The sequence below is a fragment of the Buteo buteo genome, chromosome 13 (genome assembly GCF_964188355.1).
Source record: "Buteo buteo chromosome 13, bButBut1.hap1.1, whole genome shotgun sequence".
Taxonomy (NCBI): Eukaryota; Metazoa; Chordata; class Aves; order Accipitriformes; family Accipitridae; genus Buteo; species Buteo buteo.
This window is the reverse complement of record NC_134183.1, coordinates 37,787,400-37,806,428: the sequence shown is the minus strand read 5'-3', so window position 1 is coordinate 37,806,428 and position 19,029 is coordinate 37,787,400. Positions and strand designations below refer to the sequence as shown.

General features: G+C 39.5%; 1 protein-coding gene across 5 annotated transcripts in view; it reads left to right on the top strand.

Annotated features, from left to right (window-relative positions):
* NEO1 (neogenin 1) overlaps positions 1-19,029 on the top strand; it is a 215,817-nt gene that overhangs the window by 152,797 nt on the left and 43,991 nt on the right. For 3 of the 5 annotated variants that reach the window (XM_075045711.1, XM_075045710.1, XM_075045713.1), the window contains exons 8-11: positions 9,379-9,598; positions 15,639-15,793; positions 16,338-16,486; positions 17,534-17,672. In XM_075045711.1, coding sequence (XP_074901812.1) covers positions 9,379-9,598; positions 15,639-15,793; positions 16,338-16,486; positions 17,534-17,672 — 663 coding nt within the window. The remainder of the gene's footprint in view (positions 1-9,378; positions 9,599-15,638; positions 15,794-16,337; positions 16,487-17,533; positions 17,673-19,029) is intronic. The other 2 variants (XM_075045715.1, XM_075045712.1) reach the window with 1 other exon arrangement.

Here is a 19,029-nt window from a genome sequence, read left to right as displayed (position 1 = left end):
TGAACCAGTTCTGGTGCCTGTCATACCCCTTCAATACCTTCAGCTCTCTTGTAGCCTGCATGGAAAGTTGCATCCTCTTTTTTCTGCACTAACGAGGCAAATTGGCTTTGGGGTCTGGGCCATAAAGCCAGTACAGGGCTTTATGTTTGTATATATGTAAGTACAGCCAGTTCTACAACATGCAAGGTGCACGTGGGAGAGGGGAATCTCTCCCATTCAGCAGACAGACTCCAGACAATGTCGCCTCATTTTGCCATCAGTCATTGATTGTGTATTATAGTCAAAAGTAGTTAAAATACTACAGAAGTTAAAAGCGTTGGCTTTAATAAGACCAGTATATAAGTGCATAGAGAAAAATGCCCAGGGTTGAAAATTGCTGGCAACTTGGAGGTTTCTTTGGCCAGGTAGAGTGGTGAAATGAGACACTAATATACTGTTGCCATGTGAACATGTTGTTTAAAAAAAAAGAAAGAAAGAAAAAGTTACTGGAAAAATACCATTATCAAAGATTCTACTATTTTTCTGTCTCTTTGGGTACCAAATGTCTTTTCTATACAGCGGTAAGCATTACTAATGGATTTTCAGTTAATCACAGCAAGTAATGTATAAAACACTGCAGTATAAACCGTAAAAACTCTGTACTTTTTAATTTCTGAGCCCATTGTCCCTGATCTGTAATACACCACTGTTACACAGTCGTGCAGGCATGAGGCAGCTTTTATGAGGGTCAGTTCCTCAGCAGATGTGCTTTGCATTTCTGAATGGTTTGTGCAATTTTAATTCTAGAAGTAATTTCAAGGTTAGTAGGCTTTATGTCCAGCTGGCCACAGTTGTGCTTTCATGTAGGTGTTGGTCTGAACGTTCTTGTGTGTTTTCTTTTTCTGACAAATTTCCTTATATAGCAAAATCACACAGAAAGTTCTGCAGTTTAAGTTATCTCATGGAGTGCAATTTTGTATACAACTATTGATACAATTTTGAATTTTCTCTGAAATATTAAATTTTGTTGTCTTTTTACAGTCATGTCAAGCAGACAGAGATCTGTGTCTTGCACCAGGTAAATGGAGGTGCTGGTAGTTGTCGTTATAAAATCCAGGATATTCAGGAAAAGTATGTTCATTATACACAGCAGAAATTAGTTTAATACACTCTTCTTTCCATGTGTGCTTATTCACTTTTTCAGTTTTGCATGAAAGCACCTCTTAGTAGAAGAATAGGAGTCTGATAGATTTCTTTTAATTAGTTTTTCCAAGGGAAGGAAGTAATTCAGTTATTACAACTGATCTATTGAGATGAAGTACCAACTTCAGCATGGTGGCTATTTGTCCTACAAGAACTTATTAGGGCCAGTTAACGTGTTTTTCTTTGATTATGGTTTCCTGCAGGGAACTGCTAGGAATAACAAGATGATGTCCCTTCTGTCATAAATTTATGAAGTAAGCATTTGAAGAAGGGCGACAATTTGATATGAGTAAAAACACAGGGGAAAAAATAGGAGAGGAAGTAAAATTTTAAAGGATAGTTGTATAGCGTGGACTTACTAACTTTATTTCATGCTTATTACACTGCAACCAATCACTGCTGTATTTTTTTAATACTATGAGGGAAAGCATACAGAAGAAAATCAATGGTTTTTTACTATGACGCTTTGAAGTATCATAGCTTCTTGATCAAAGTTGAATCCTTCTGTTCCGAAGCAGGAGGAATAATATCATATACTAAAGCTCAAATTTAGGAAAATGGTGCATTAGGTAAAAGAAAGAAAAATGTTTGAAAGTCTTGATTACCTTTCTGGAATCAATTAAATAGCAATTTATGTGAAAAATATTCCTTATTGAGTAAACAGTTTTATCTGAATACCCCAAGTCAAAATTAATGTATCGGTACCTCAGATGCATTTTTTTCTTATGGTATACAGATAAATATTAAAGGTGCTTAGAGATCTGAATGTCCTAGGTCATGTTTTTTCCAACAGGGTTTTTTTTGGCAAAATACTAATTTGCTGTTCTTGGTTGTTGTAGGTCTCTGTTGATGAAATCAAAGATTTATTTACATTTAAAAGCTATAATATTCCCTCTAAAGTCCTTATAAAGAGGACTTTCTTTTCTTCTGCAATAATATACATTAACCACTCTCTAATGCCCCAGGTTCATCGGTTGTCCCCATAACTGATTCCCATTGGCCAGGTCTGTCTTTTTCTCTACTTGCTACATTATCTGTCTCCTCTGAGGGTGCATCTACATGAAAGTTTCCATTTCCATCAGGAGAGCACTCATGAAATTTCCACTCATGCCTGCTCCTCACCCATTGAGTTGCATCTCAGAGTGGTCTTGGATCTTGATGTCTTTAGAATGAAACTGAACTGCAAGATGCACTCTGGCCCCTGTCGGGTCTTCAGGGTAAGAGCTAGTCCAAAGTGAAACCTATGGAGTCCATATGACATGAGTGCTGGGCTCTCAGAAGCAGCTGGTTCACCCTCCGGTGCCTCTCCTGCTGCCTTCCGTTGTGGATGCAGCCTCAACCACGGTTCAGAAATCCGTGATGCTCTCATTTGACAGGCACTGTAACTGTGACTTTGTGAGCAGTTAAATATGGCCAAGAATAGTCCAAATATGGCCAGTAACTAGTTCTTAAAGTGTTCACACATCTTAATTTCGTACATCTCAATACTACCTTCGTGAGGTAGGTTGTAGCAGTGGCTTACTCGTTATGCATACGAGGTAGCAGAGGGAATTGGACTCGTCCCAGGTCATTCAGATAACAGCGGCAAAGCTGAAGCAGATAACATTCCTATTCCGCCTTTCCTTTGTGTAGTATATCCAATGGTATAATTGGAATGTTATTGCCCAAAGCAGGAGGAAGCTGTGAATACGCCAATAATGTGCCGCAGGAGGAAAAAAGGAGGAAAAAGGAAATCTAAACCAGAGGGGCTGAACAACGTGGAAAATATTTCTAATAATTAGCTAACAAGTAGAGCATTTCAATTACTACTTTTCAGGTGTGGCATGTTTGACAGAGTTGTTTTTAAAAGATCACATCAGCATCCTGAAATGATGATGATAGAATAGCACCACAGACACACATTCAAATCGTTTGTCATCTCACCGCAGTGAATTACGCTAATAGCAGTAGGGGTCATTTTTTGTACATGATTAAAAGCTGGGTACCACGTTAGTGTAGCAAACCGATAAACATCCGTAGCCTTTGCCTTTTAGACTTTACCAGCCTAATGTTGGTAAAATTAAACATTGTGCTTTTTGCCAGTGAAGGATTCAAGTTATAGAACTCACTGGTGGTTATTTGTTTGTTTGAGTCCAACTCCTTGTGAGTATTCACGTGCTCCCCAGAACCCTGGGATAAAATAGTGACAGTAGGTGATGTCGGCCCAGAAGAAACCCTCGAAAGGAGCAGCTTGACAGAAGGGATTTGAGAAATTAGCAATCCAGATGTGTATCCCCGCGTCTTCATTCTGCACAGCAAAATGAGCTGGGAACCTTATGGTTTGCAAAACATGGGTCTGGAGAGAGAGAGAGAGAGAGACAGAGAGAAGGAATCTTCTCTGACACCGAGTCAGTGGGCTTTGTGCTACAGCTGTCTTAGCTGCAAGTCTTGGTGTTGCACCTGGGCAGCACAAATGCACAACGCTACTTGTTGGAATCCTGAATGAAGTATACATACCACAGGTAAAAAATGTTTTTAGTGGAAGGCTAGGAAAACTCTACTTTCTCATTTTCCTGCCTGCCTCACCCTGTTGGTGGATTGCTGGGTGTCCTGCAGTGAGTGGGCTTCAGTAGTCGAAGGTTACCTGTATTTGTTCACTAGTTTAGACATCCTTCTGTTGCCTAGGTTACTACATAAGCATTAGAAAAATTACCGTGTGAAGCAGAAACAGGACTGCTTGAAATATTTTGCTTTGTTTTTAACTTATTTTTGTTAGCTTTCAACTTCGTTAGATGCAGACAGATAAATCAAGTGACTTTCCTTGTCTATTGATCCAGAATTTAAATTATATTGCGACAGTTCTAATGTATCCATTTAGCAACATTTGTTTAACCTCGGTCTCCCCCCTCAGCCCCTGAGTGCAGTGGAGCCGCTGTTTAAGGAGTGATTCATTTTATGTCAGCTGTTTTGCTGAATGATTTCTTTCAAATGCTATTCAAGACAACGTGCTATATCTCGACTGTACAGCCTTTGTGTGATGCCAATTGAACAAGGACTTTTTCTTGATCCCTTAGAAAAACACAAGCTCAGAAAAACTGATGTGTCAGCAGTGGTTGAAAAGATAAATCTGTTGTATATATGTCTGGCATGCAACATCGTTCTTTTTCCATGTTCTTAACATGTCACTTGTTTTTTAAAATGAGGTTAATGTGAAACTGTGTAGGAATAGGCCTGCAAAGAATTTTCCAGAGTATAGTTACTTTTTTAAAAGTGACGAAATATATGTTAGAAAGAAGAGAGTTGTTTTGCATGTTACTTGTTACACCATGCTTAAAAGCTTGAAGTAATAAAGCTGCTCCCTTATTGGCATTAAAACTAATTTTAGTGTAATTACTCATTAACACAGCTCGGCACTGCTGAGCATTCTGCTCACATGGCTGTGTACAAATCAGTTTGTAATGGCACTCGAGGCATTTTGAGGAAGAATGGGGGAAGAAGGAAAGGAAATAACCTAGTCTTCTAAATACGTTCCACAGCTATCAACAGTACCAAATTGCTACCAAGCTGATATTTAATTGCAGCTTTCAGTGGGTGAGTTTTCATGCCTATTCATTGCTTACCTTACTTGTACGATTTACAAGTCCTTTGTGCTTTTATTTGGTTCAGTTTATTTTTCTGACGCCACTAGTTTTTTGTTGTGTTTGACCAATCTACCTATAATGCTGTCAGAAGGAATATTTCTGGTTTTGAGTCTTGGCGTGAGGATAAAACTGGGTTTCTGTTCATCTAGGAAATCTTGGCAGCTCTCCCAGACTCTTCATCTTGATGCCTGCAGGTTCTTCGAGCACTGTGTGCGGATCACTTAAGTTAAAGATGGATCTTTTTCATTACATAGGAAGACAAATACATGAGTATGTGTGATGTGTTTTAGATTAAGCAGATGAATTTTAAAAATTTTTCAGGGGAATAATTTTCCTTAAAGAAATTCCAGCATTTTGTTTCAATTTAATTATTTTTTTTTAAAAAAGCATCCTTTGTGTCAAGAGCATGTAATTTGAAGCAGATCACCCTACCAATTACCTACAATATTACCAAGACACGTAAGAGAAACCAAGTATTAATGTAAGGTGATGGAAAATAACATGGTTTGCAATTTGAGTGTGAACAGGTCTCCCAGCTCTAAAAAGACAACTGCTGTACTAGAGAATGGTAGTCTGATACTGTTCTTTGGCGTTTTGTTCTTTGTAAGTTCATACAGTAGAAATTAATCTCCTGCAGTCTTCCTAGAGTTAAAATGAACAACTAAAGTAGCAACTGCCTGTTGTGCTGGATGTGAAGTGTTCGTTCTTTTTAAAAAATGGAGGCACTTCGTATGTTAAGTAGTTTAAATAAATGTGTGAAGCAATCAATCAAAGAGTTCACCAGAATGGTTCAGAAGATGCTACTTCAGAAGGCATTTGGCTATGCAGCTGTAAAACACAAGTTTGTTTTTATAACAGCTTCCCTCCAGATTATTCCTCAAACTGTTTCATGGTTTTAAATAATATTATTAATGTAATTAGCTAATAGAAGGGTAGGAAATTAAAGCTCTCTGCAAGAGGAAAATATTCAACTGAAGTGTAAAGTGAAATTTGAAATGAAATGGGAGTCAATCAAGCAGGCGCTCTGGGAAAGAGGCTGAAAACTACAGGCACCAAGGAGGTTTTTGCAGAGTGCTGTACCTTGTTCCTCAGTGGCAACACGATGTGGAAGGAGTAAAGGTAGATGCAATGAGTAAGTCTCCAGTCCAAGGGAACTGTTAGCATGGGCTGAAATTTAAATGTGGGAGAAAGCTGGCTGATGTAACCAGGACCATAAATGTGATACTGAATTGGCACTCTAATTGTCGTTTAGGGGCAGAGAGATGATAGTTGGGAAGATTCCCTGACCCCAATGCAGGGCATTTGTCAGTGGTGAACTCTGAGGTTCCCTCCAGCCCACTTCTCTGTTGGGTCTCTTTCTGCCAATGTATTTGCTGCTCCTCCCAGTCTGGTGTAACCTGCAGACCTGCTACAGGTGCTCTCTGTCCCATCATCCAGGTCACTGATGAAGATACAAAACCCTCTCTGGCCCAGAAATCAAGTCCTGGGTATCGCCACTCATTTCCTGGGCTGCCGGTTAGTCTTCACCCCATTCACCACGACACTGGGACTCTGCTGGGCCAGCCAGCTCTCCCCATGCCCCACCATCCACCTGTCCAATTCAGATATGGCTTTCCTAATTCCACCTCTGCATGCCTGGATGGTGTTACTCTGTTACTTTTGGTTAGCCATCTTGGTCTCTGGTTTTGCTTCCTTTACACTTTCTGTGTTTGAGCTGGGCCAGGAGTTCCCTGTTCAGCCAAGCTGCCTTCTTGCCGTGCCCATTTGTTTTCTTGCATGTAGGAAAATGGATTGTTCTGAGTTTGTGAGTGGTTTGTCTTTGAAGATCAGCGAGCTCTCCTGATCTAAGATGCCCCTGAGGGCAGCCCATCCATGGGATTACACATGTCCTGTGACCATGCTGAAGTTTCTTCTCCTGTAGTTCAGTGTCTTGATTATGCCAGATGCCTTCCTCAGTTTCCTCAGGATCTTAAATTTTACCATCTGAGGATCATTTCAGCTAAGGGTGCCATTGACTATCAAATCTCTGAACAGATCTTCCTTATTTACAAATAGCAAATGTAGAAGAGCATCTCTCCTCCTGGGTTATCCGGCACTGGTGTCAAGTTGTCCACAAGACACTTCAGTGTTTACTGCTTTGAGGGATGGTGATGTTGTAGGTTGGAGTAAGGTTTTAGCGGTAACTGTAAGTGCTGATAACTTTAGCTAGAACCTTTTCTGCCCTGAGATGCTGCTATTGCTCCTTGGTATATGGTACTGTACCATTGAACAAGGGGTGAAGCTGTGTAATGAAGTATGCTGTACTGAGTAGTCTGCAGTAACAAGGTTATCCTTGGGGGCATAGGAGCCCTGTCTGAGCTCAGAAGAGCTAAAAACGTGGTGCATTTCTGTAAGAAATCTAATTATGGGAACATAAAAACAGTTTAGATTTTGCACTGAGTGTGAAATTAATGGTATAGTCTATTGATCGGGAGGGGCTTGCTGGAGAATCCTTAATTGTGATCTGTGGCTCTTACAGTGTGGCAAGGATAATTAGGAACATATTCTTGAGTACTTGTCTTTTTGTGATCTGTATTTTCAGTACCAAAAAATGTATGTTCCTGGTGCTGGGAGTCTTGCAGAGTCCTGTAAAGATACAGGTATTGAAATAAAACGTCTCAATTTTAGTATGAAAGCAAGAAGGAACATGTAATTGAAATGTAATTAAATCGGTGATTGTATTTACACCAGTAGTTGTTGGGGGAGTGAAACTTTCCCAGTTGACAGAATGGGCAATATCCGAGAGAGGAGATAAAACGTGAATGAGAGCTTCAGGAAAGGTGGAAGATGCGATGGAGCAGTAACAGGCACGCCGGCACATGGGAAGGGAGAGGGGACACTGCCAGTGTCCCTGTGGAGCTGGGCCTCTGTTGTGGTGGCTGTGGGTCCCCAGAAGTACACCCTTGTCTTTGTGGTGCTGTGTTCAGTAGTGTTTCATGTGAAACAATGAAGTGTCTCAGTTCTGCCCACGTACTCTTATTAAGTCGGGCAAATCTGGTAAGAGTAAATGGCTTGTTCTTCCACCATTGTCAGTAGTTGCCTAAGAAATAGAAATGAAAAAATGAGAGTTCTGCCAATTCAAGAACTACATATGACATGATGCTTTGGTTGACAAAGGGTTTTTTTAGAATTTAAAATCAGGTTGTTGTTGATGATAGACTTCTCAGTGCAGCTGAGGCGTTCGCGGTGCGTCTCCCTGAAGGTTTGGTTGTTCAGATAACGTTTTCTGGTTTAGTCAGGGTTTTTGCGTGCAGTTTTGTCCTTGTCTGTCAAGACACAAGTCCACGTGTTCTGGTAGTATGTTAGGTGGAGATGCTGCAGCTCTCAATAAAAGCTGTACTAGTCCTGAACTACTTTCTGGAGAAAATTGGAGCCATTTTAGTTAGTTTCTATAATTAATAAGTGAATAAATGTATTTGGCAGCACGGAGTCCCTTGTGGAAAATGTCATCGGGTGGCTGAAGCTTGGTAAATAGTTAAGAATCCAGAAAAATTCAGGGTATCCTGAGCTTTAGGGTTTTGTTACTAATTGTGCTTCCTGTAATACTCTGTGGTAATTGGGGTCCAGCTGCTCAGAATATTACTGTTAGATTTACTGGATGGATTGCTTTAATAGGATTTGGAGAACAGCTATTTGTACGTTACAGCCTGTGCTGTTAACTTGCCAACCTTTTAATGCAATAATCCCAGAGATTTATCCTAGCTTTAAAGTAGTAATACAGGAAGATGTACATGACTTACCACAAAAAAAGTTTGCAAAGCCTTCGTATAATATGAAGCAAGAGTTGTTTATGCTTGTTAGTATCTTTGTAAAATTATGTAATATATGTTATGAGAGGGAGAGAAAGCATTGATGGCAAGAAAACAGTGACCTTAGTGAAGGTTACGAAAAACTCTGTATTTCCACTGCCATACCAAGTTTGTCACCACATCTTAACTGTTGGCAGTAGTAGAACCCAACCAGTTCAGAAAGCAGTTACCTTGTGAATTGACTTCAGTGTTTAATTGCACAACCTGGATGAGTTTGCACTTCTTAAATGAATTTTGTGTATTCGTCTGTCTTTTTTTTTGATTGAGAATAGTATAAATTAATTCTGCATGTTAATTAAAGTAGAAAATTGGGTCTGGATGTATTTTTGAATAAATAATGCAAGTGGGGGGGGGTTTATTGGTAAACATTTGGTATTACATCTGGTTTACAAAGAAATGAAAATATTGTTTGCCACTGGTACGTCCTCTTCTGAGGTCATATTTTATCCTCAGTTTTCACCCTTCCCTTTCCCTTGCCACTTCCATTACAATGGAGATTTGGTCTGCTTGCTCGACAGTGATGTGTCCTTTAATATTTCCCATTAGTTTCCAGTAGTTACCTTTGCCTGCATGTCAGCCTTCAGTTTAATGGCCTTTTTTGTGTGTGTTCATTTTCTTTTGTTTCCCATCGTGGTTTTGTTTATTTCTTTTGTGTTTTTTTCTGTTTTCTTTTTTTAAACCGTGGTGATGTTTGCCCTTCATATTCCCCAATGTTTGCACATGACAAGATGTTGCCATCCCAACATTACCTCCCACTTCACTGACCAGTGCCACTAATGACCATCTAGCACCAGCTACAACAGGACCATTGCCTTCAGCCCCGCGGGACGTCGTGGCCACCCTCGTCTCCACTCGCTTCATCAGACTGACGTGGCGGACGCCTGTATCAGACCCTCAAGGAGACAACCTCACCTATTCAATCTTCTACACCAAGGAAGGTATAAACAGGTAAAGATCTCGATGTGTAAAACGGGTTGTGCTCTTTCATGACTCTTCTTCATGCTAGTTTTGCTTAGAAGCACTATGAACTTTAACTCTTTCATGCTCAAAGTCTTACAGGCTGTGGATTCCGAGGGGTTGTGTCCCCTTCTCTCCTGCACCCTGATTAGAGGAAGTGCATTTTTATTTGCTTCGTTACTGCATATACTTATTCTTAGGAGCAATGCTTGTGCATGTGTTTGACTGCAAACAGTTGCTACCTGCTTTTAGCAGACTGCTTAGAAACCAAGAGCAAGCATAGACTGTAACACCTCTTCAGGAACACTGACACTGCTATAAATGCTGTCCACAGCGGGCACAGAAACGTTCTGCAGATAAACCACGTGCTACTGAGAGTGAGCAGTCACTTCGTGCTTTCAAACCCTGTAAATGTAGTCTGATTCTAGAGAGAACCATGTGGTAGGTGTTGGTTAAATGTTGATTCTCTCCTAGTAAACCCTGTAAATAGAAGTTTCATGTATGTGAAACATCCGTGAGGTTTTGACCTATTATCCCAATGGTTTAGTTCAAGCTACCCATTTTAATTCCTGATGGGATCTACTGCTCGGAATTACAGTTTCAAATTGTTGTGATAAGTTTGAAGAAGTTAGCGCTAACAATCATTTTGAGCAATGCTTAATTAATTGCAAATTATCTTGCTTATCAGATTTATTACTCAAGAGAAAATTATCTGTCTACTTACTGACTGGAGCATGAGACTCAAAGTCATTTGAAGAGAATATAAAACGTGCTGCTATTTATGGTGAATTGCCACTCTTTCTTAATTCTGTAGATACACATCTTGTCCAGGCTCATGACAATTAATTGAGACAATTAGTAACATTTTCTTTGCCTCACAACTGTTGGTTTTATACTAATTCCTTACTTTGGTAATATTCATTCTTACTGGACGTATTTTAAGTGGAAAACAGGTGGGATCTGGCCAGCCATTCTTGCTTCTTGCCTCTAGTCCTTCACGTTCCTGGTTGTAACCGCTCTACCGGCTGGGTTTTTAGAAAGTAATTTGCTGGAGATGGCTTCATGCCTTTCCTTGTACTGCTTTTGAGGAAACAAAATGCATCCCCTTCCACTACATAGAAGACTATAGAAATCTAGAAGATATTTCTCCTGGGCCAAAAGCATGTGCAGAACAAAGGGTAAGAGGAATCTCATAATTTGTGGTGAATAACTTAGGAAATTATAGGATAACCTGCAGAAACTGCTGTTTCCAGTTCTTGCACAGCAACCCTCCAGGCTTGAGTTAATGTAGTCCACAGAAAGTTTACACAGCAAAGTACTTAAGCTGGTCCTTATGTGTAAGCAGGTGGTTTCATCGACTTCAATGAGATCTTTCTTTGCTGAAGCGTCCTTCTGGATCAGGGTTCAGAGTAGGCTCTGAAAGCTTTTTATTAGCACATACTATTTTCTCAACTTTACCCCTCCTTTGCTTTTTGGAAGTTTGTTGGTTTTGTTTTTGGTTTTGTTTTTTTGTTATGCCTCATAAAGACAGTTGGTATCACACATTTCACAGACTGGTATGAAAATACTGTGAAATCCTGCCTTTCAGCCTGGATTTAGAGAATGAGAACAATAAAGTTTAAAAAGAAAGAAAAAAAGTTCTGTTTACCATTTTGATGTTACATGGTACTTTTTGACCATTTGGTTGGGTCTTGTGGAAACGTTGGTTGGTTAGTGGATAAAAAAATAGATGAGCATGTCACACACACCTAAGCAGGTGGAAATCAGAAAATTTTGAAGTCAAGCTTGCATGTGCAACCCTCCTTTCTTCGTTAGCTTAAATGATTGCTTTGTAGTCCTTGAATTACACATGATCATATATCTTTGCTGTGGTTTAAGTGCATATGTAACATCCCCTCATACTATTATGTTTTTGCCTACATGTACCGTTTTTATTGCATGCATTGCTGGATCCTTTTAGTAACCTAAGTGTTGTCTCTTCCTCGCTTGTATTTGAGCAGTGATCAGACTAGGTATTCGATTTATTCACCTTTTAAATCAGGCTTGTGAAAAAATGAAAAAATTATGTATAACATGGAATGGGTTAGCTTAGATATTCTGACATCTCTAAACCATCTTTAAAGGGCTGTAGAGTGTCATCTTCATATTGTGAATTGTAGGAGTGCTTAAATCTCTCTGTAGTATATGAGGTGTGCGGTTCCTGAGGTATCAGCTGCCTCAACCACCGCTGATTTACATTCCTTTTATTTTTATCTGTTCAGTGCAAGGAGATACACACAGAAACATGGTAAGGTGTTCCTTAACTTTGCCCTTTGAACTTACTTAGAGGACTGCAAGACAACTGGAATGTGATTTCCCACCCCATAATCATGGGGCATTCCTGCAAAAGGCTCTCCTGTGCCCCATCTCTGCTTTATGCTACCAACTGCTTCAGCTGCCAAGAGGTGCCTTCTGCCCCTGCCCCCAGAGAAATTACATACTTTACTTTTTAAACTCAGTGTCTGCTTGCAGAACAATGTTGGCCCCTAAGTTGAATGCGACAGACGATTTGGAAGTGGCAGCAAACAAGGAATTCTAGCAAAAAGTGCTTTCATCACTTGTGAAATGATTAAACCTGGGTTTGACAGTATGTAGCGTCTGCTGAGGAGGGGTGAGTGACAGTAAAGATCTGTAGGACTTGGGGGTTACTCTCTTAACAGAGAAACTGAAACTGTCCATGGAAGAGGAGCATTTCAAAGCCTGGAAATCAGCTGTGAAGACAGCTTGTTTCTGATTGTTTCACTGGCTACAGGATGTCACCAGCTGGTGGCATGTCTTCATGTTGGCTTGATGGTGTCAGAGGCTTTGATTGAGGCAATTATGTACAGATGAAGTGGGTGTCTCATGGCTTTATTGTCACACCTCTAGAAGAACTGAAATAATTTGCTCAGATAGAGGTTAGTCTTCCTCATAGATTGTATAGTTCCATGGTTATTTCATCCTTGCATTAGGTATTCCAAGTTGAAGACAGTTCCCCTGAAAAGGGTATGAAAATTCCAGTGTGTTGGGGGGGGCAAAGGGAGGTTTGGTTCTGTGAAACTTCAGACAAGCACTCAGGCAGAACAACTCCAAACTTTCAAGATTTGGACAAAACCAAAAGAAATAGCTAGCACATTGCTGGTACAAGATGGTAAATTACATGTGTGAGATACTAAAATAATATTAAACCCACAGTTCAATGTAGTGTGCTTCAAACACAGAAAATGGAGTTTAATTGTGAGTAATCACACTGTCAGAATGTCTCTCTGAGCTCAGTGCCAGGCTCTACAGCTGATGTGGCTGGCACATGATACTCACTTCTTAATAATTCCCTGGTTGTTTTTTATATATAAGTGCAACTTTAAATTTCATGTTTCCAGTTTAACACTTGTTTCTGGTTTTGAACTGTAGGCTTTTTCCCTTAGGTACTTGATAGCTATTTTAAACCTTAAGTCTAGTTTACAAAGCTCTTTAGTCGGGGATTAAACTGGAATGAGTTAGAATCGTCATAATGTTCTATAGGGTAATACAGTTATTCATATAGACCATCTGTTTTGTTACCTATTATGCCTACCTAAACACATCAGAGCTCGTAAAAGGTGCTCAAGGCTCCCTAAGAAAGGGCATAAATGAGAGATTCATGTAGCCCTTAATTAGATTAATCTCAACATATTTTTAACATACTGTTGTGAGGGAAGGCACAGTTCCTAGTTATTACTGAAAACTGCAATACTTTGACGTGTCTATTTAATTTTTGATAAATGTCTTTCCATTAAAATAATTATGAATTTTTTTTTTTTGTAATTTTAGATGATAACCTTGGATTGCTGATGTTTGGGTTTGGTTTTTTTTCTGGATAAAATCACTGAGTGCATTTACACTTGAGGCAGAAAATGCAATATATTTTGCATGTCAATAGGAGATGAATGTTATTCCACAGCTGTGAATCAGTTGGCACTTAGTCTGGGTTTTCAAATACCATGATTGTATCTAAGACATGTCTTAAAGGAAATTATCCATTTGAAAATGCGTTTTCAAGCAAACATTTTGCACTAGCTATAACTGGAAAAGTTAGTAAGAGAAAATAATTACCTTTTTCCCTGCCCTCCCCCCCCCCCCCCCCCCCCCCCCGTCACATTCTGTGGTGGGTGTGAGATTTCTTCAGTGTGTGTCTCACTTCTGTCAGCTTCTTTCTTGCAAAAAATACTTTATAAACATTAAAAGAAGACTCTTTTGTAAACATTTTTAATTCAAATGTGCTATAATGATGCTGCTCATTTTATGATGGAAATTAATAAAAAACTGAAATAAAGCTGTTTATGCAATACCATTTTAGCTCAACTTTCATGAAGGAGAATATTCTAGAAAATGTGTTTTAAATAGATCTTCAGTTACAGTAAGTGTATTGTTTCCCTCTGTATAGATGTAGTGTAATAGTGCAGAAATCAACAGGGATTTCAAAATGTTTTCAACCAAGTTATGCTAAATCAACCGTACCAATTGACTTAAAAAGAAATAAATTAAGAATGGGGATTTTGGCATCGTATTTCTGTGATACAAACTAAAGTGTAATGGCTGGAAGGTAGGAAAGGGGGGGGAATACTGTGGAATAATTTTGCCTGGGCTTCTGTATTAAAAATGATTTAATAGTAGCTAATCATCAGGATGAGAATTGTCTGCCCTCTGCTGTAGAGCTAAACAAAGTCTAGTAGACAAAAGGGAAAGAATTGTATTCAAAGCAGTCACATTTTCCCTTTATTTTCTCAGTGGGGAAGTTTTTGTTTTCTTCTTTTGTAATAGCGTTTCTATTTGTATTTACAGGGAGCAGGTAGCTTCTTTTCAAAGAAGGACAGTATGTAGCTGTTGTTGCCCAAACGTAGCTCCATGAAAGTTCATGTGGCAACAGCAATGTGTTGGAAATAAAGGCTGGAGTTAGTTGATGATTAATCTTTTAATCTTCCCCTCAAGCCCGAGCTTGATAAGAACCGATCGAGTTTCCTGAACTATGTTCGGAGCAAGACCGTGCTTCCGCGGGGGTGAAGCCGCAGGTTCCCACGTGACTGGGGGTTGCGATGGAGGTTCACTAAACGCAGGGCTTTAATCCTCCTGGTTGCCTCAACATGCAAAGTGTATTCTCCCAGCTGGATTACTGCTTTCACCTTGCAAAATGTTGGCCTTTTTGCTGAGCCTGACAGAAATGCTCGTTCCCACCCAGCGTGCGCTTTCTTTGGGTGCTGGCAGACACCCGGGGGGGGTCCAGCAGCCCGTCGCTGTCTCCTTGGTGTTGCTGGAGGTGAGCGTCTTCACACCGGTCTGATAGAAGCCTTTCTTATGGGCCTGATTCCCAGTGTGTGAGACGAGCGTGAACCCCTGCGGAGGGACGGTTTCTGCTCACGTCAGACCGAATGAGAGCAGTGGAGACACGGGCAGACGCTGCCTTTTGTTGACTCCGCTACTTGTGTGGTAATAGCATAAACGCTGTCTGCCTGGGCGTATGCGAGTCAGAGCCCGTGGATGTTTTTAGGGAGGAACTAAGTAAAGTTTGGAGGTAGAAGAATACATTAAAACAGCTTCTTTGAAAAATACACAAAAAGCAGCCCCACAATATTAACAAAAATGCCTTAAATCTCACCAGACACTGTGTATGCCACTTAAATATTTTTTCTTCTGGCTTTGGAGCAGGGTAACTATGTCACTATGAATTATCGCATGCTGTTATGAGAATAACAGAGAAACTGCTTAGAATTTTGTGATGTCGAGTATAATTTATTCTTTTACTTCAGTGCATATTTTTTCTTCAAAGTTACAAAATAAGAAATCGTTTGTCACCAGCAATTTTGGCATATTAACGTTTTATTGTGTAGTCAGCGCAGTATAAATAACCACATCATTAACACATTAGATATATTCAAAGGGGATACATCTTAGTAGCAACTATTCCTTTATTTACCCCTCAAAAATCCTCGTACTAATCAATAATTGTTTCTGTGCCCAAACCTTTTGTTTCCTAAAGGGAACGCATTGAAAATACAAGTCGTGCTGGAGAGACACAAGTGATGATCCAAAACCTGATGCCAGAAACAGTTTATGTTTTTCGAGTTGTGGCTCAGAACAAGCATGGCCCTGGAGAGAGCTCAGTACCGCTGAAGGTGGCAACTCAGCCTGAGGGTAAGCGGTAAATATTTTGAGTCTTCTTGACTTTGGGATCGATTTTGTTTGGTTTGTTTCGTTTCGTTTTCCCTATTCATTACCTTTCCCAGAATAAGTCGATACTCTTAAAAGTTGCACTTGCAGACCATAGTTTCAAAATGATTTGCCAGGTTGGCGTGATTATATGATTTATTCTCACCATTAAGAACTGAGAAGACATTCCTTGTTAAATTCTCAAAACTTTCTGTTATAAGAGGAATACTTTTAAATTGTCATTAACTGAAAGAGAAAAAAGGAATGCTTCAAGAAAATGCAAAGTCTGTCATTTGTTAGGATCATTCAGGACAAAAGGAATCTGACCCAGGGAGCCGGATCTCCTTCAGAAATTTGGTCCCACCTTTACACCCCACAATGAATCCATGTGAAATGCTGAAATGTGGAAAAAATGCCCATCTTTTAACTGGAGTTAATCAATAGTGAAAGTTGATGCTAAAACAATTAGCTCCTAAAAATGTTCATTGTTAGGCTTGGTGACTAGCAGAGTTTCACGCTTACATTTCAGTTCAGCTTCCTGGCCCAGCACCGAATATCCGAGCGTACGCCAGTTCGCCCACCTCCGTTACTGTCACCTGGGAAACGCCGTTGTCTGGCAATGGAGAAATCCAGAACTACAAGCTCTATTACATGGAGAAGGGGCAGGACACTGAACAGGTACAGAGCCTGGCTCTTCCTGCGTGATACGCAATGGCATTAACAACCTTTTTATTATGGTTTTACTTTAAATTTCTAAAGACACCTTGTGAAGTGTTCATTTTTCTGATAGCCTGAATTTGTTAGCCTGAAATATGAAAATAATTAAAATTAAAAATCCAGCATGAAATGTATGTGTCTTGGAATTAAAACAATTTAAATTTTTTTTGTGATGGCTTATTTAGATATTCATCAGCATCAGGTAGCTTTTGGGGAAGTCCATCATACCACAAGAGGAGAACACAAATAACAGCTCTATCATCACTTTACAGTTGTGGTTCAGATGGTGTAAAGGATGCTTGCATAGTTTTCATAGGTTGGCTGGTTTTTAGTAAAGTAGGCTAACTACTGATTTTAGCATGATCCTTAATATGAACTGTTCTTGAGTTCTTTGACCCAGGGATTGATATTTTGATAGTGCTGAGTATCTAATTGATTAAATTTTCTTATGATTCTATTGGAAGAATCCAGTATGTTCTGTAGAAGTATACAGGCTGCCACCTGAGAATAATCACAACTTTGGGAGGATTAATTCCAGTCACTTTATTTCCCATCTGACTGCATATGAGTATGATTCCAGCTTTAAAAAGTGAAGGGAAGAATATTTTTGTTAGCCTTTAAAATAACTTTTTACAGCAGTTTTTAAATAGGAATGTTGTATTCCTCAGATAAAATTACCTTTTCTCCTTCTGCATCCCCCTATTCAAAATATAGTACTAATTTTTACTAACAGGCAAGTTTCCCAAATTCCTTTTGATTTACAGAAGCAGTGTCCGTGTTATGTATGATTTAAATTGGATAGGTAGAATTTTCTCATGCAAGCTCACTGTTAGCCTCTTTGCAAGTCCCGGCTGTATATAAACTGTGGGTTTAATCTGCAGGTACTACAGAAGGGTGTCATTCCTGCTTTTGACTTTGAGTCTTACTGTACTGAAATTCTTAAGACATTTATAATAGCTGCAGACCTGATTCTGACCTTGACTTATATTTATGTTTCTTTACGAAAAGGATGTTGATGTCGGAGGACTCTCCTACACCATTAACGGATTAAAGAAATACACAGAGTATAGTTTCCGAGTGGTAGCTTACAATAAACACGGTCCTGGAGTCTCGACCCAAGATGTTGTTGTACGAACGTTGTCAGATGGTAAGCTGCTTTATTCTGGTTCCGCTCCGCCCCACCCCACCCCTGGAATTATCTGGTAATTTCCTTTAAGTGAATTTTTAACCAGATTTCTATGGGTTTTTGTTCATTGTTGCCCTGTTTTATTAATAACATCGTTGTTGTGCATGGCCATACGTGGTGGAAGTTCCCCCAGAGGCTTTCCAAACTGGGTGAAGGAAAATTACCATACCTGCAGAAGTATCTTGTATTCTGATTATGAAACAACAGTGTCCTTCATTTCAACATCAGTAGTTTATTTCATGGGTTATTGAAGCTACAAAGTATTAGGAGCAGACAGAAAAAGCGGTATATTGAATGCAACAGCTCCACATTATTTTTTAGGTTCTATAAGCAGACTTTTGCTTGTGGAGTGGTTTTATTTTAATTGTGGTCATATGGGAAAATGTTGCATGTCTTTGGACTCCAGCACAGAAACTCTTAAATCAATTGCATATAATAATGAAAGCACAAAGTGGTAACTGTATTTTCTGTAATGCAATTAAAGAGGTAATGTGAGCAAATACAGATACATGAACAATTGTAGAATGATCAGAGTTAATGTTAACTTTTATTTTTTATAGATAAGTTTGTTTATATATAAAAAGAGTCAGACCAAAAGTGAGCCTAGCCTGGAATCCTCTCTCCAGGGGTCACCAGAAGCAGAATAGGCGAGCAGAGAGGAGTATTGTCCCAAATTCTCTCTGTCTCCAAAAGTTTGTTTCTGGGGGACTTCTTGAATCTGCAGTGGTTTCTGTCTTTTATTAATTCAGTTTCTCTTTCATGAAACCCTGTCAGCATCCTCTTTAACTCACATCAGCTTTTATCATCCACAACATTAAGTGGACAAAGATTCTATAAATAATTTTTGTGAAAAATCACTCCTTTTTGTCTGTTTTGAACCTACTGTATGTTAGCGTCATTTGTTGCCTATAGCCATACTGCCTGACAGAGCGAATAATCAGTGTCCACCGGCTCTCTCTGTCCCACTCCTCATTTTTTAGACTTTTGCTATATTCTCCCTCATTCATCTCTTTTCCAGATTCCAAACTCACAGAAATGGTTAGCCATTTCTTTTGTGAAAGTTGTTTCAACCTTCAGTGCCCTTTTCTGAGCTTTTTTCTAGGGTTTTTTTTTCTCCTACGTGCTTTTAAAAATGGAGGTAGAGGGGACTAAAATCGTATCACAGATGCAAGCGTGTAATTACTAGCACTTGACTGACGTTTTTGGCTTATTCTGAGCACTGAGGTGATATTTTTGGGGTAGACAGATCTTGGTGGAATTGGTCTGCTTAGAGCCATCATCTTGCACTTAGTGGTAGGATCATTTTTCCTATGTGTGT